The sequence below is a fragment of the Heterocephalus glaber genome, unplaced genomic scaffold, assembly GCF_053883595.1.
Source record: "Heterocephalus glaber isolate CG9 unplaced genomic scaffold, H.glaber_assembly_v1.0 deba00000621, whole genome shotgun sequence".
Taxonomy (NCBI): Eukaryota; Metazoa; Chordata; class Mammalia; order Rodentia; family Bathyergidae; genus Heterocephalus; species Heterocephalus glaber.
In genome coordinates this window covers 2,872,974-2,889,458 of record NW_028258153.1, presented here as the reverse complement: position 1 = coordinate 2,889,458, position 16,485 = coordinate 2,872,974, and the positions used below count along the sequence as shown (strand labels likewise).

Here is a 16,485-nt window from a genome sequence, read left to right as displayed (position 1 = left end):
GGGGTAAGGAGATTTTCACACATGCTTGTGAAAAGGCTAAACTTGTTTCCCATAAAGAATAGTTTGAGGGGCAGGGGATTTAGCTCAGTGGTTCCGCCTGCTGCGCAAGCACAAGGACCCAAGTTCAATTCCCAGTACCAAAAAAAAAAATAGTTTGAGTGACCGTGCTTTTTATTTTTTCCCAAAGTTTTTCCCAAAGGGTTTTCCAAGTACCAGAAATTTCAATGTGAAAGATAGTCATTGCCTTTCCCAATGAATTTAATTTGGGTTTTCATTTTTAAAGCATAGAAAAAATGTATTTTGGGGGGAAATCATTAGTTTAAACTAGTAACATTAAATTATAGTAATTCAATAAAATAATGAAAGTGAGCCAACAAAGATTCAGACCAAATTCTGTTCTGTATGTCATTTGGATTTTGCAATTTTAAAAAAAATTGTTCTTGTCCTTATCTGACCAAGGTATATGCTGGCACCTCACTAAAAACAGAACCTCTGGACAATGGTTTAGGTTCAATTTTCCTAAAAGGGATAAACAGCATGTGACATGGGTGTGACAGATACTAAGTACCTGCTGTGACCTACACAGGAGCTCTGTTCCCCTACTCTCTGATGAACACTTACACAGCCTCTTGTATCCCAACCAACAACTGGCTTTTTGTTCAGAAGTGCTCCAACAGATCAGCTGGTATTGGTCACAGGCAAAGAGAAGACACGGAGAAACCAAAGTCCAAAAAGTTCACTGACAAAAGCCCAGACACTGAATCTCAAATAAATCAGGCCTTGAGTTTCCATCCCTGCCTTCTACCTGTACCCCACCTCCTGTCTAAGAAAGATTTGCCCGATACCTCGGCATCCTTCTGGCCTCTGCACATGGAAGTCTGGCTCTTTGCAGTCTCTGACCTGATACTGTATCCCAAGTCTTCCATTTGCCTTCTTCTTCTTCTTCCAGACAAAACCTCAGCAAGTATTCAGCGCTTGGCAGCCCCAGTGACCACAAGCAGACATTGGCTTCTAGTAAGAAACTATAGAAGTTGCCTTTCTACTGCCCTCTGATAAATGCGTGTTCTGCATACACATGCCATGGATGTGCCCTGTCTGCATAAAAACCAAGCAAATCTACCACCTAGAAAGCTTCCACACTGGATAGGTTCCCAAGTCGTATTTTGCCCAGTCAGATTGGTATCCCTCCAGAGGCTCTGTGAGGAGACCTCCCCATTTACGTGGTCCACTTTCAGAAATGGGTTCCTGGCACCCTTTAGAAAAGGTTTGAGAAGATGTTAGAAGCTCAAAACTTTCCAAAATATGACCAACAATTCCAGACACTGGGATCCCATCTACTTGGGAATAATGAAATGGAAAATTGAAGCATTTTCCCCAGATGATTCATGAATTGCTTCCTATTTTACTTTTTGTTTTGTTTTTCAGGGTGGGAATGAACTTGGAGTACTTGTACATGCTAACCAAGTGCTCTCCCACTGAGCTACATCTCTAGCCACTCCTATTTTAGAGAAATGCATAATTATTTCTTTGAAGCAGAGGGGCACCTCTCCTGACCAAATACCTGCCCGCTAACTTTAAGCCAGTTCCCTAGAGAACCGCTCTGCTGGCCACCCCCCTTTACCTGTACAGGTAGCAGCAATGCAACCATGTGTCATGAATCCAAAGTTAGATCACTCTACTAACGCTGCCCTAGTAGTGATTTACTCGCCGTGATGTAAATTTCTGTTGAGAACATCACAGTAACATGACAAACACCATCAAAATTTTCTTCTTTGGGATTAACCCTTTCAAGACCTTTCTTCCTCTGTGTAAAGCTGGATATATTTACAGGTAGTAATCAGAGCCCACAAATTATGGGCCTGATTCAATCCAAATTATGCACAAAGCTGGGAGAAAGAGAAAAAAGCTGCTTTTGATTCTCACTCTTCGCAGATGCTCATAACACCAGGCCTGTTTATATCCCCTAACTGACTCCCTTCAGGTTTCCATAAGCAAGTCAGAAAGAAAGCAGGAAAGGCACACAGGGAACCTAGCTAACAGCCTTCTAGCTAAGCAGAAACAAAAGTTCTAGCATTAAGAAAATGCATGTAAACATTATGTACCACACACACGTGTACTGGTAAACTAAAATTGAAAACAAAGAAAATCCACCTCCCCAGCATCAAAAAAGAGAGAGAAAAAGGAAGGAGGGAGGGAGGGAGGAGGGAAAGGAACAGTGAGGAGGGGGAGGGAAGGCGACAGGAAGGAAGAGAAGAGGCCACGCCTCCCTGCTCTTGCCTGGCAGACTGGGCCAATGCTTGGTATTCTGGGGCAGCCGCAAAACACTCAAGAAAGATGATTTATGTTTGTTTTGTTGTTTTGTTTTTGTTATTTTTTAAATCGAATTAAGTTTTTTATTTCCAAAACTTAATCCTGAGCCCTTAATTTATTCTCCTGTTTCGGAACAGCCCATTGCTAAGAAAGAATGACTTGGAAACTTGTGTTGTACAGTATTTATTTGGCACCCACATCTCCTGTTTCTGCAGGAGGGTGTGGAGAGGCTTGTTGCTCTCAGATAATTGGGGCACAGTTCTTTCTAGCTCACTTCAGACTCTAACTAGAAACTTAGGTAAGCCAGGTACTCAGCAGTATCAACAAATGAATTCTGGAGCATTGTATTTATTTATTTATTTATTTTTTGGTACTGGGGATTGAACTTGGGTCCTTGCGCTTACGCAGCAGGTGATGAAACCACTGAGCTAAATCCCCAGCCCAGGAGCATCATATTTAAAGGAAAATATGCCAAAATGTTTTGAGGGAGGCAAGGTATTTGGGAAAACATAAAACATCTTTTGTGCATAGAAAGGAGTGGATATATACTCCCTAAAAATTTATAACATTAAAAATCAACCATTATCAAACCCAAGAAACCCCTAGAATATAGGTCAGCATTTTTTTAAAAAAATTAAAAATAAAAGACTACATATATTACTTACCAGCTCAACCATAACTGTGTTATCTTAATTTCTCTTTTATAACTAAACAATCAGAATAAGTTGCCTCTAAATTGTTGTAAAACTATCCATAATGTCTCTAGTACAAGGAGAAAAGTAAGAACACGTAATCTTACAAAGATGCTATTTTTGATGGGAGTGAAATGAAATGAACAGTAAACAACAACAAAAGAAGAAGAAAAAAGGGGAACCAATAAGTAGGAAAAAAAGTTCTTCCTTGGATTTATAAAAGGTTTCATTTGGAGAAACAACAGAATATTGGAGGCATTTCCAGAAGTGGTCACTGTTAGTGAAACAACTCTGAGTAGTAGTTTTGAATCTCCTGCTGACTACAGTGGTAGAGCAAAGTGTCTTGTTTTTCTAGTGCAAGGGCCTGGAGGCAAACACACGTTAGCTCCAAGCTTTTCAACTATTCCACCATTTGTTCTCAATGCAAAACCCAAATTCTTCCAAAATTACAAATATCCATACCTTTATTTTATAAATAAACTCACACATGTGCCAAATGGTGCTGTTGAATGGAAAAAACTCTAAATGTTGTGAGATAAATCATTGTTTGCCAAAGCAATGGAATACTATGCTGCTATAAAAACAAGGCTGAAAAGAACCACCAGGCTCTGCTGAAGAATAATGGCTGAGATATAAATCTAAAGTAATTTTTTATTTTATTTTTTTTTTTGGTACCGGGGATTGAACTCGGGTCCTTGTGCTTGCGAGGCAGGCAGCGGAGCCACCGAGCTAAATCCCCAGCCCTAAAATAATTTTTTTTAAAAGTCAGAAAGGCACAGAATATTTTATACAGTAAGCTTCTATTTCTGTGAAAGGTGAGAATTTCACTTTTAATTTTATTTTTATTTATTTATTTTGGTACTGAGGATTGCATCTAACAGCTTTATGGCCCCAGCCCCCGAGGATTTTTTATATGAGAGAGAGAGAGAAATGTAGTTGCATGATTATGCATAGCTCCAGAAAGATAAGACAAGACCCTGGGAACTAACTAGTGGACAGAAGTGAGCGGGAAACTTTTCACCATACCTTCATTTACATCTTTGCGATGTAGCACATAGCGAATGTTTCGTCCACTCACAAATAAAGATGATATTTGGGAAAATAAAACCTGACACAGCATATACTTCACTCGAGTGTTCAGGTCCATGAGAAGGTAATCCTGGGAAGAGGGGACGTTTTCCTTTGCAGCTGAGAGCTGTCTCTCTTAATCCAGGAGTCCTCTTGCATCTGAAAGCCTTCCGGGGGCCAGGACTGTCCAGAAGGACGGCTCCGGGCTCTCCAGCGCATTTTTATCAGTTCACTGGGGGCTGGCCAGCCAAGGAACCCCGGCTGCCTGCTGCGACGCCTAAGCCACAACAGCTGCATAAACTGGCTGTGCCCCAGCCTGACCTATTTCGGAGACAGGTCAGACCAGTGCATGTGGGGATAAGAAAACACCCTTCCTTGCAGCCCCTGGCCCCACTGTCAAGCTGCTCCGGCAGGAGAAAGATGGGGGCAAGAGCTTTCTTTGCACCCTCACCGTGCCCCTCAGTAACACAGAGTCCTTACCCTTTGCAGGGAAAGGATGGAATGGATCTGTTCCATCCAAGGGGCTTGACTAGATAGAAGTCAAATAGAAAATTCATTGAAATTTATCATTTAGTTGAAGGAGGCTTATCTGGGAAAGTTTTCTTAAAATTTCTGAGCTCTAGTTTTCAAGGAAAGGGAATTAAGAAGACTCATGCACAAGGAAAGAACACACAGTATCCTGGGCAGAGATGCGAAGATATGTAAAGCTAACGGGGCAGGCTGCTGAGAGGACTAATGAGAAACGGAGGTAAAAAGCACACTACTCTACACAATGAAAGGGATTCAGGAGTAAAAACGTATGTGAGACCCATTTTCAAAAAGCAACTTGCCAATCTTTGACCTGGAAAAAAAAAGTGTGCAGAAACCAAAGAAAAGTTAGATTTGAGGGGGTCTTGCCAAAGCCAAACTAATCCAAGAGAGAAACAGTCTTGATAGAGTGGGAGGAAAAATGATTAAGAAACATCCTCTGACATTTCAGTGAGCAGCTTTAGAAGTTTAGTATTTTTCATACATATTCTATCAGTGAAGTTCTCTGTATTAGTAGTTGCTTATAAACTCATTTTTTTTGGTTTGGTGAAAATGCACTTTGTAGTGTGCATTTGTGAGTGTGTGCATCGATTTGGTTTGGTCTTCATTGTTGCTGCTGAGCCCTGAATTAAGCTTTTATCTGCCCTTGGGCAGAGCCCATCTGCTAGTTTGTAGGCTGGGCACTTTCTGAGTGTTCAGAGATTCCCCCCAGCCCCAAGACTCTGAGTTGTGAAACTATATTTGTAATTTTCACGTGACATTCATTTTCTCATTTTGTTCTCAAAGAAGTCTATGAAGTTCGCGTGATGTACCCCATCTTCCAGATGTCAAAACTGAAGTTCAAAAGGTCACACCTGAAACGTGCCTGGTCTCAATTCCAGAGCAAAATTGGTGATGCAGGAACGGGCCACTTTTACCATCTGTACGGTGTGCTTCTATGGCAAGAAAGGACATGGAAAAGTACTTTGGGATGTGTTTGAATCAGACAGGACGAGAAACACTCATTGCTCTAGCCACCCTAAAAACGGACATTTGAGGGTTCAGAGAGATGAAACCTATTACTTTTGTGATCACAAAATGGGAACAATTGATTTTCTTCAGTACAATTTAAGCTCAACTTGATACTGATGATAATACAGATGCACACATACATAGACACACACATCCACCTAACCTTTGGCTAAAATTTTCTTAATCATAATAATACGGTAGAATATTGAATTTTTAGTTATATGTTTGAACGTGGGGATGTAGTTCAGTGATAGGATGCATGTGTAAGGCCCTGCGTTTAATCCCAATCACCATAATAAATAAATAAATAAAATTATGAAAGACAGGTATTATGTCTATACTAGAATTTGCCAAGAAATAAAAAATGAAATAAAATGGATATTTGCATAACTGTAAAAATTATAAAATACAAACATAAACTTTCTTTTTTTTTTTTTGGTACCAGGGATTGAACTCAGGTCCTTTCACTTGCAGGGCAGGCGGTGGAACCACTGAGCTAAATCTCAGGCCCCTAACATAAACTTTCTGTTAAAAATGCAAATGAGTATGTGACCATATCAGCATTTACCATGAAAGTACACAATAAACCAAACAAGCTCTGTATTGCAATATAAAGTGCACAGCTGCTAACTTTCTTAACTATTCTACCCTAACTTCTTATTGCGTCCATTTGATATAAAACCAAATGCATTTCATTTGTTTCCAGAAATATGCCAACTAAAAAAGTATACAATTTTTTTAAAACTCTATGTTTAAATCTCCATAAAACTATACTATTTGAATTCTCAGTGTGATCTTGTAAATTGGTAAATGCTGAAAATCAGCTGTATTTCCTCTCCCTCAAGCCTGTGTTGACGACTCAGGAACAACCTTCCTTCCTTGTGCAAAAACATTTTGATCAGTTATTTTTTAAATGGAATCTGCTGGATTAGGATGAGTGGGGCTCCTAGAATCCAGAGCTGAAATTAATGTATTATTTTGATGCAGTAAAACTGGCCAGTGAAAAGTACATAAGAAGTCCAGTCAAGAATTCTAGAGTGGGTTTGAGGACACCAACATGAAACTCCTTTGATACTGCCTGTCATGAGTTCCACTCTACTTTACTGGAGAAGGACACTTCTCAATAACCGTAGTAGGAAAATGACATAAAAAAATTAGAAGACTTTGATCAAGCTGCTTTACTCCAAGGAAGAGGTGTTTCACTTTATTTTATTTAAAATCTTGCTGCTAAATTTAAAATGCTGCAAACTTTGCTACACGCCATGTGCAAGGTGAAACAATTTCTCAAGAGTTTCCTTTTTAGGAGAAAAGTGCATCAAATCAGATTCTAAATTACACACTGATGCTCTTTATTAAAAGGTAATTTCTTTTTAAAGAGAAGTGACTATTTCTAGGGCAGAAATCAACTGCTAGTTGTTTTTGTCAGGAAAAAGGGGGAGGAAATGAGACATTGAATGAAAGAATTCATAAACCTATTCAATTATCCTCAACAACTGTATTCTATGATTTTCCTGTTTTCCTTTGACAGCAGTGAACTTTCTAACTCATCTCATTTAAACAGATATTTTGTACTATTAATGAACATTTTGATAACTGTGCACATCCCAACTACAAATTGGAAATTATATGTACTCTTTTTCTGTCTTTTTATTTATCTCAGCACAAATAATTGGTGTGGTGGGGATGCTTCCTTAGAGGAAAAAAGTCCTGATTCCAGACAAAACTCACAGTGCTGGCTGGACCAACACTGCAGGGTAGCAGAACTAAAAGCTGAGTTATGCAGGCTGTACTGAAAATTGGTGTGAATGGGACCAAAAAATATTTCCGAGTAGGGCAAGGGATGGCCATAGGATGAGTCTATTCCTACTTTGGTGCTGGGGAAGAAGAATGGCAAAGTCTGAAGTTCTCTTTCACTTTCTCTGCATTCTTCAGAAATCACAGCTACCCAGCTAGAAGCAGCCAGTTCTGGGGTCAGCAATTTTATCTTGGTACTAAGATCAGGCTCAACTTGGAGGTGGGATCTGCTGTCACCCTGCCAGTATGTAAACTCATAGCCTAATACTCAAGGGGCGAAAGTTATTGTAACCCCCATGTGTATATAAAGCATTCACGTACATGTGAAATAAGCAACAAAGAACTCTCTGAGGCTAGGTCTGCACCCAGGACAGCAGATCCGAGCTGATACCAGCTTGCAGCTTAATTTATTTCAACAATTATTCTATACTGTGATGACTGATATTAAACACTTTACATCACAGAGCATTTGAAGATAGATGAATTATTAATTGGGAGATTATAATAAAAATACTGTAAAATGTCCACCCATGAGTCTGCACTGTACGTCAAGACTCAGCTTTTTCAAGGTCAAGCAAGAAAAAATAAAAAGCAAAATAAAATAAATTCTAGCCACAGTCATTTAATACTGAAAGGGGGATTCAAAAAACCCAATACACAGTCAGATCCATGATCCATAGTTAAATATCCAAAGCCTGAATCTGGCATAAATTTTAGAACCTCAGAGTGATTTGTTGAAATTTGCAAATTAAGCACAGAGATGGTATTTCCAGAAGAACCCTTGAAAGAATGTTTTGCTCTCATAAAAAAGAAAAAGAAATCCATATATATTGAGTTCTTAAACAAACAAAAGTCTACTAGTTCATCTAAAAAACAACAACCAACATAGTCATCAAATCATTCAAGGAAGTGTTTTTCCTAGCATTCAACAACTGAGTACGAAATGGGGGGCTGTGCTATTACCTCAAATTTTGATGATTCTAGAAAGTACAATCCATGGGACAAATAAACCTTTAAATGGTGGAAGTGGATATAACTTAGTGCCAGCACAATTGTTAGTGATCAATTTATAGGTAAACTCCAAGGATGCACAAAGTCTACACACAAACAAACAAACACAATTTACTCAGATATTATGGGGGGGTTAAAATGCACAGGAGAATCATATAACCATCTGTGAACACAAAAAGTACGAAAACATATATAGAGATAGTTGATATAACTTCCAGTTTCCTGTGCATTTAAATGACTCTCTGCTAGCTTTATGTCAAAATCTGACAGCTTTTCTCTACATCATTCCAGCTTGGAAGGCAACTAATGAAATTTCTATATTTAGAAATTTAGCAAGGTCAGTAATAGAACCCATGCCTCCTCCCCAAAATGGGAATCGATTTGTGATAAAGTCACCATCTTAGCCTCAGTTCTAAACAAGAAATCACCATAGGAAAATTAAAAACACCCCATGAGTCCTCTCTACAAGCCAACAACATGTAACTGGTTTCAGTTCCTATTTCTTAAAGAGAATTTGGTCAATTCCTCCTTAGAGGTTTCAGAGGAAAAGGAGGATTTTCTGAGACAGATAAATTGAAATGATCCTGCTTTGATCTCTGTGGTTAAGAATCCCTCACAATAGAAGATGGCTACTGACAGGCCCTGCTCTCCGGCCTTTTAATGCGGAACAATGGCATCAACAAACAGCTACTTAATCAATATTTGGCCAGAGTCGCTGAAAACTTCCTTTTTAGATTTTAATTCCTAGTTGTAAAACAACCCCAGAGCAGCCAGTGAGATAAGACATTAAACTGACTGCTTAATTGCCTTTTAGTGTCTTGTTACTTATATATGTACATTCTTAATGGTTCTTTAATCTTTATTTATCCAAATAAGTTAAGCTACCTGTCATTGAATCCCACGGAACTTTCTGGATCCCAGGTGAAGCCGAACTCTCTCTAGCTATTGTAGATGCTGTTGAGCATTTGATTTTTATGGGCCATTGCGTAAACATTGAATCTCATGGTTAGGAACGCTATTTGCTCTGTGCTGAAAATGTACATATTTGTGGATGCTGAAACCATTCAGGTTTAGGGGCAATGCTCTTCTTCACGTGACAGATTTCCCCATGTTCCACTGGCCTGAACCAAGGGGCACTTGCTGGTTCTGCTTCACCGCCCGGGTGGGTTTTATTGCTCAGCCCTGGGGACTCTTAAATGACCCTTTAGTAATTATTACACACTTGAAGCCCCTACACCTCCCGTTCTGGGGCTATCAACAATCACATCAAACCCCAAAATAAACATATGATTTCAAGCATTAATTAGAAAATCTCCATGTTGCCAATAAGGTTAGAAAGTAAGTGTACAGCGGTCAACCAAGTCAAACAAACAAGCGAAAAAGAAAAATGCTGTGAACCCAGCCGACTCTGGCGTTTGCCTTCACGTTGTTCCAGCAGAGAAACCCTTACAGCTACACTGACAGAAAAGAACACAGCATGGTATGCTAATTTAATTCACGTTCTGGTATCTGATTCTTTTTTTTTTAATGGGGGTTGCTTCCTTGTTGAGTATTGTAAGGGCGTCGGGAAATATAAAATATGTCCCAAAGTACAGAGATGATGATGAGGTCAAATTCCTGATTCTAACAAATGGTGTGGATGGGCTGTCTCCTTTAATAAATTTCCGATGCCACTAATCTATGATCCCACACCCCATTATTTTAGTCTGTGGGAAACTTCGTCCTCCGCTGTCCAGGACCTCAGTCTTACACCAAAAGCCCTCTCCCTGCTAACTTGGGGAAACAAATGGGCTTGCTCTTCCCTCGGTGACAGTACTCGCTTAGTGACAAAACCCCTCTTTTCACGCACACACTGGACATGAAATATTCCACGGACTTCAAAACTTTATTAAGGCTGGGGATTTAGCTCAGTGGTTCCGCCGCCTGCCTCGCACGCGCAAGGTCCTGAGTTCGATCCCCAGTACCAAAAAAAAAATTAACTGGCTTATATTTTTAAAGAGATGAAGTCGTTTGTCCTGGTCAATTTTAGAAAAGCTCAGAAGCTCACAACCAAAACGGGCTCAAGCAAAACTTCTGTCATTTTTACTTTCTCAAATTAAAAAAACCAAAAACCAAAAAACACTCTTCAGCAATGTCCATTTGGAAGGGAAAGATAGGAACGCGATACAAACTCCCAAACAACCTCAGCTTGAAGCCTCCCGTCCTACCCTTTGAAACCGTTGCAAACCTCCCACGCTCACTTGTGATTCTTTTTAAAGGGCGGGGGGACGCAGGAAAGTGTATCTCTAGCCCCAATCAAAACATCAATTTGGCAATCTGGCCTCTTTCCCCTCGCACTCTCGAACTGCCACTTCAAAGCCGCTACAACAAGTCAGTAATTGTAACGATGCATCTAAATATTGAAGCGAGAGTCTTGCAGGCGCGTGTCCATTTACAGTCTTCGTCTGTCCTCTAATTCTATTACAGCACGAAGCAAAAATATTGCCCAAAACTCACAAACAGGAAAAGCGTCAGCCCGGGGGGAGGAGGGGAGGAGATGATGAAGGAGCAGTTTCTATTGATTAGTCCCCGCTTTTGTGTGAAGGGCTTTCTTTAAAATAAAAAAAAAAAAAAAATTGGGGGGAGGCTGCAGAAATTTCACTAATGTGAGCCTCAGGCAAGGGAGAAGAAAAAGAGAAGGGGGAGGCGGGCTGTGTCTAGATGAAAGTGAGGAGGACATAAAGGGGGCAATTGAGTCGGCTGCAGCCCGGCGAGCTAAGCTGCGAGGCGGCCGGAGCGCAGGGGAGGGGGCGGCGCGGCGCGGCTCTTTGGCGCAGGGCGCAGGAGAGGGGGCCCAGCCCATTGTGGCGGCGCCCGCGGGCCGCTCCGCCGCGCCGAGAGGAACAGAGGCGCCCATTGAGCGGGCTGTGCCCAAGGCCCCCGGTGCCTGGGCCGGGGCTTGGCTCCTCCGGGTGCTCCTGCTCCGGTCTCAGTGCGGCCGCGGGCGGGGTTGAGGGGTTGGTGTTCCAGGGCCGCCGACCCTCTCGCTTCACCCCGGGGACGGGACGGGGGACCCAGTGAGGGCGCACAGCGCTTAGGGCCGGGTCGCGCCCGCCGCCGCGCACCTGGTCCCTGCAAGCTGAGAGCTCTTGGATTGGGCAAGGGAAAGGGGAAAGTTGGGAAGGCACAAAGGATCAGCTAGGAAAAGGGAGAGTCCCTAGAGAGGATGAGGGTAAGTTCTCGGGGTGCCTCTCTCCCCGTGTCCTAGCGCCCCCCCCAGCAAACCTTGGGCCCAAGATGTCCCCGAGCCAGCCAGTCTCGGCAGGACCCACCGGGCGGCAACTTCCGGCGGCCAGCGAGAGCACCCCGCCGAGTCCGGGCCCCCCGGGCCCCTCCCCCGTCAGCCTCTCCCTCCCCCTCCTGCGGGGCTCTGGGAGCCCTTTCTCAACATTCATTCTGGTTTACGAGCGAGCCGAGCGGGGCAGCCAGAGACTATGGATGCCCAAACAACAGAGGCGAATTTTTGAGGTTTCTAAACTTCATACTCCGTCGCGGTCTGTCCTTTCTCTGGGCCCCTTTGGCGCTGCGGGGCTCATCCGGAAAAAGAGCTGAAGGCGCTGAAGAGACTCTTGACTCCACATCTTCCTTGACAACCCGAAATTAAATCAGGCTTCAGCCTCCGAGGGGTGTGTGTGTGTGTGTGTGTGTGTGTGTGTGTGTGTGTGTTTTGAACGGCACAGCCCCCACTGCGGAGAATATTCTGATTTTAAAATGGTAGCAATTGCCCCTGAATGGCAGCGGGCCCAGCTAGAAAGCCCAAAAGACCAGAAACATTTTGTAGGTGAAATGGCCACTTTTTCCACGCTGGAGAGTCCATAAAACTTCCTGGCGCAGCAGCTACTGGGGCTCATTGAATAATTCATCCCTCATTGCAAGCCCATAATGTCTATTCTGGCCCCTTTGTGGGGCTGTTTTCTCTTCTTTTCTCCTTGAATTATAAAAAGGTTGCCTTCCTTTGTTCACATCAAGCTGCTCCGAGCTGGAGCTTTGTCTGGCCTGAGCTAAAGTGTGAGTTTCAATGGACTCTCCAGGCTTTGTCTCCCAAGTTCATCTCCAAGTGTAGATTGTGTAGAGAAGACCTGCTTTGTAAAAGCTGGAAAAGTTGTACAAATGTTTGACCAGCTCATTTGGGACGTTTTGTCTCCTGGGCCTCGGTTGCCTGTGCTGCAAGGGAGCGGCTGGAGCTGCCTGGCAAGTGCCTCTAGCAACAAGTAGCAAAGCCAGGGCGGCAAGCCTCTCCAACTCTGGGCGCCTCCTGCCCGGCCTCGGAAAGGCATTTAGTTTGGGGTTGTCTGACTCCTTGGAGACTTACTTTCCTCCCACCCCAGCACCTCAGTCCTCTAGCTTCGGCTAGGGTAAAAGCAGAGGTATCTTCTCAGAGGCCAGGGCAGAAAACCAAAGAAGTCTCCTGCTATAAAGGGGGGAATGCAATAGCACATGATATCACCCTGCTGGACCTGCTACAGTTTGGGGTGGCTTTTGTTTCTGCATTAAAAAAATTTTTTTTCATGTTTTTATTCACAGTCCCGGGTATTGAACCCAGGAGTGCTCAGGGGCTCCAGCATGTGCATTCGATGCAAGCACTTCACCACCGAGCTAGATCCTCAGCCCTGGGGTGTCTTTTCTCAACTGCCTGCGTGCCCCGAGAGCATATGCTCTTCGATTGATCCCCGAAATCACCCATTTGGATTTGTAACATTCAAATCTAAGTGCTCCTTGTGTTGCGATTTTGCACTGGCTTGTAAGCAGCTGCCGTGGAAGGCCAGCAGCTGCCCTAGGGTTGGACAATGAAGGTACAGGAAGTGACCAACTTTCTGACCCAAGTCTCACCCCAGATGCAATCCTGGTGAGAGGACAGATCCCACTGGTCACAGTAGGTGACCCCTCCAAGCCCTCCTGGAGGCTCACCTGCCCCTCTGGGACAACCTCTGAAACTCAACTCAGCCCAAAGAAGTCCCAGGCCAGGGAACTCCAGGTGCAGGCAGGGCACCTGGCCCCTCCTGTCCGTCTGAAAAGATACGACTATCAACTATGGGCAAAGCTAAAACGTTGAGACTAAATCCACCCTTCTGCTGGAGCAGTGCTCTTTTCCTAGTTGTCTCTCAAAGCATCGCCCCCCCCTTTCTGTTCAAAGATGACTCCAAGCAGCAGGTAAAGGGGAAGCTGGCTGCACTTCTTGCTCCCCTGGGGGAGATTTTCTCCTGGTGTTGACAAGCCACAGCCAACCTGGAGTGGGTGGTCCGCATCCCTGGGGACTGAGGGTACCATGCCAAGGACTCAAGAACACGAATCTCTGACTTGTTGCAATCCACAGCTTCGATTCCCAGATACACGCAAGTTAAACCCCGTCACCATCAGACTTGAAAACTAATTTAAAACAAATCAAAAACTGCCACCTTACACACGCACACGTAAACACAGACACGCACACGTAAAAACAGACATGTTCCTGAGGCAGATGTGGGGTAACCTCAGGTGGCCTCTCCCCCCCCCCCCCCCATTTCTCTATTTCTCTCTGTTTCTCTCTTTCCTTTCCTTTCCTCTCAAAATCTCTGGCTTTTCCTGAGGGCACACAAAAGCTACTTCAAGCTCAGAGCCCTAAATATCCTCTCTCCCTGGTCCTCACCCCAACCACTCAAGAGACCAGTTGTACAAGCACACACACACACACACGCAGCTCTCACCACCTTAGAGCACAATTAGAGACTCAAAGTGGTACAGGAGAAAGATTTACGCGATTTTAAAATTAGAAGAGAGAAGATTTTTGTTTACGTAGCCGGCGTCTCTCTGTTCTTTCGCTTGAAAACTCGACCCAAGCGCAGCGGCTGCGAGCGGAGGGACGAAGGGAGCCGGGCCTGGCCCGCCGTCGCCCGACGTCAGAGGCTCACCGCGCACAGCCCAGCCCAGCGCGGCCGCTTACCTCGCTCGCTCAGGATGCCGTCGATACTGTGTTTCGCCTTCTTCTCGCTTTCCTCTGCCTCCTTCCTCTCCAGATCCGCCTCCTCGTCTTCGCCTTTCCCGAATTTACTCCTCAGGATGCGGCTGATGGAACTCACTGGGAACAAGGGGAGGAAGGGAGAGCACCCGACTGAAGCCCAGACCTCCAGCCGCGGCTCAAGGACCTCTCCCGCTAGGGGTGAACCCCCACCACCCTTTTAGGGTCCTCCGGGTGCGGAAAGGCGAGTGTGAACGCGCCTCCGAGTTAGGGCCCAGAAAGGCCATCTCCGACCCTCCTCTGAGGAGGCTGCCTTCCTCACCCGGCACCGGCACCGGCACCGGCACCGGGGTTCTAGGTGTCCAACCCAAGAGCTTCCCCCTCAGCCCACCCTGGCCTCTCCCTGTCTCCTCTCCACCTGAAGAGATTGGCCCCGCGGTTCCAGTTAAGTGAGGAACCACGGAGGAACTGTCCCCTCCAAGGCAACTTTTGGAGGCTATAAAATCGGGCTTAAGTTTCAACTGCGGAATCGTTTCCTATTGTAAAAATCAAAAGAAAAGGCACTCTCCCTCATTTATTTTTTCCAGATTCCAGTGTAGTAAACAAATCCATGCTCTGAAATATATCATTCTCGCACAGGGGAAAAAGGGAGTTTCCTTTTAATTAAAAACAAACTCGCCCGCTGCCCGCGCCCTCGAGCTGGGCCTGGGCTGGGCTGGTCCTTCTCCCTCCTCCCCCGCTCCCCGTGAGCCCAAAGGCCCCTGGGACTCCCGGGGAAAATCGGGGTGATCTGGCTCCCTTCCCCGCTTTGAGCACCTCGCAAAGTCTCAGCTGGCCCGGCGGTCTCCCTTCGCTTGGGGTTACCAAAACATTTGTTCCTCTTTAAAGGGAACATCAATATTAATAAACGCTTGGCCTCTGCCTCAGCTTCCTGCTCTGCCTCCCCTGGGAAAGCCTCTTAGGGAGCCGTCAGCGGTGACCTCACAAACCCTGCACCCCTGGGACCAGCACCTCACCCTGAGGCCCTTAAGCTCCAGCAATGTCTTTGTGACTCTCTCAGGGCCCTGGCAGAGGCCGCCTCTGTAACTGGGGCGATTACGGCTGGGAAGACCCTGGCGGTGACGTGGCGCCTCTGAGAGAGATGCTGGGGCTCCTACCTGAGGGCACAGTGTTTCGATCACAGACCGAGTCCTTGAGCAATTTGTCTCTGATCTCCCAGCTGAACATGCCCGGGTTCTCTCTTTTGTACTCCTCAATTTTCTTCTCCACGTCAGGCGTTGTTACCTGCTTTAAGAGAACAGGCGGGCGGCGTTGGTACCCGGTACCCTAGGCCAGGCACGGTGAGGACCCCACTGCCGCAGGGCCTGTCTGGATGCTCCTTGCTGCATCCTCTGAGAACTGCCCCCCCCCTTAGCCAAAAGACCTCAACTCTTCCATTTTAGAAAGAGGCCGGAGGAAAATCTTCCCACTCCAAACCAACCCCGGGATCCTCCACTTGCTCAGATAAGTTCAGACAACAGGGTTAAATAAAGAATTATAACATCCAGGAGGTGTGGGTTGTACTTTCTGGTCCCCGGAAACAAAGACAAGTCCTTACACTGAATCAACACGAAAATGAAACTAAAAAGGAAATGCTTGAAAGAGAAGCTGAAAAATCAAATTAGATCAGCAACTTGTGCCATGCCAAAGGGGCAATAAGATTGCAGTTCAAGTGAAGAATGGATTTAGATGCAAAAGTTTAAGTACCTGGTTTTTAAAAAATGACAGTGAAGAGCAAATAAGGATAATTGGAGAGAATGGCTCTTCACTCTCAACCCCACTCAAAAAGTGTTTTCAGAGATTCTTAGCTTGAGAAGGGTTTGGGGACTGGGAAGGAAGGACAAGACATGTAAGTCTTCACTTTGCTGCAACCTTCTAGACTTTGCCCCCTGGAAACTAGAAAGTCATATTGGCTGCCCCCCAAACTCGAAGAAAAGCCAGCCCCTGGGTGAGCCTCTCCCCTAAGAACTAAAATAATTTGAGGATAGCACCAAACTGCTTTTTTAAACGGAGTCCTCAAGCTGATTACAAAGAAAATTAATCGCCTTGGCTTTGGCT

The 16,485-nt window shown here is 44.7% G+C and overlaps 1 protein-coding gene across 4 annotated transcripts in view; it reads right to left on the bottom strand.

Annotated features, from left to right (window-relative positions):
• Pax3 (paired box 3) overlaps positions 1 to 16,485 on the bottom strand; it is a 92,282-nt gene that overhangs the window by 73,474 nt on the left and 2,323 nt on the right. For 2 of the 4 annotated variants that reach the window (XM_004864479.4, XM_087205994.1), the window contains 2 exons: positions 15,546 to 15,675; positions 14,374 to 14,508 (listed from right to left, as the gene is read on the bottom strand). In XM_004864479.4, coding sequence (XP_004864536.1) covers positions 14,374 to 14,508; positions 15,546 to 15,675 — 265 coding nt within the window. The remainder of the gene's footprint in view (positions 1 to 14,373; positions 14,509 to 15,545; positions 15,676 to 16,485) is intronic. The other 2 variants (XM_004864480.4, XM_087205995.1) reach the window with 1 other exon arrangement.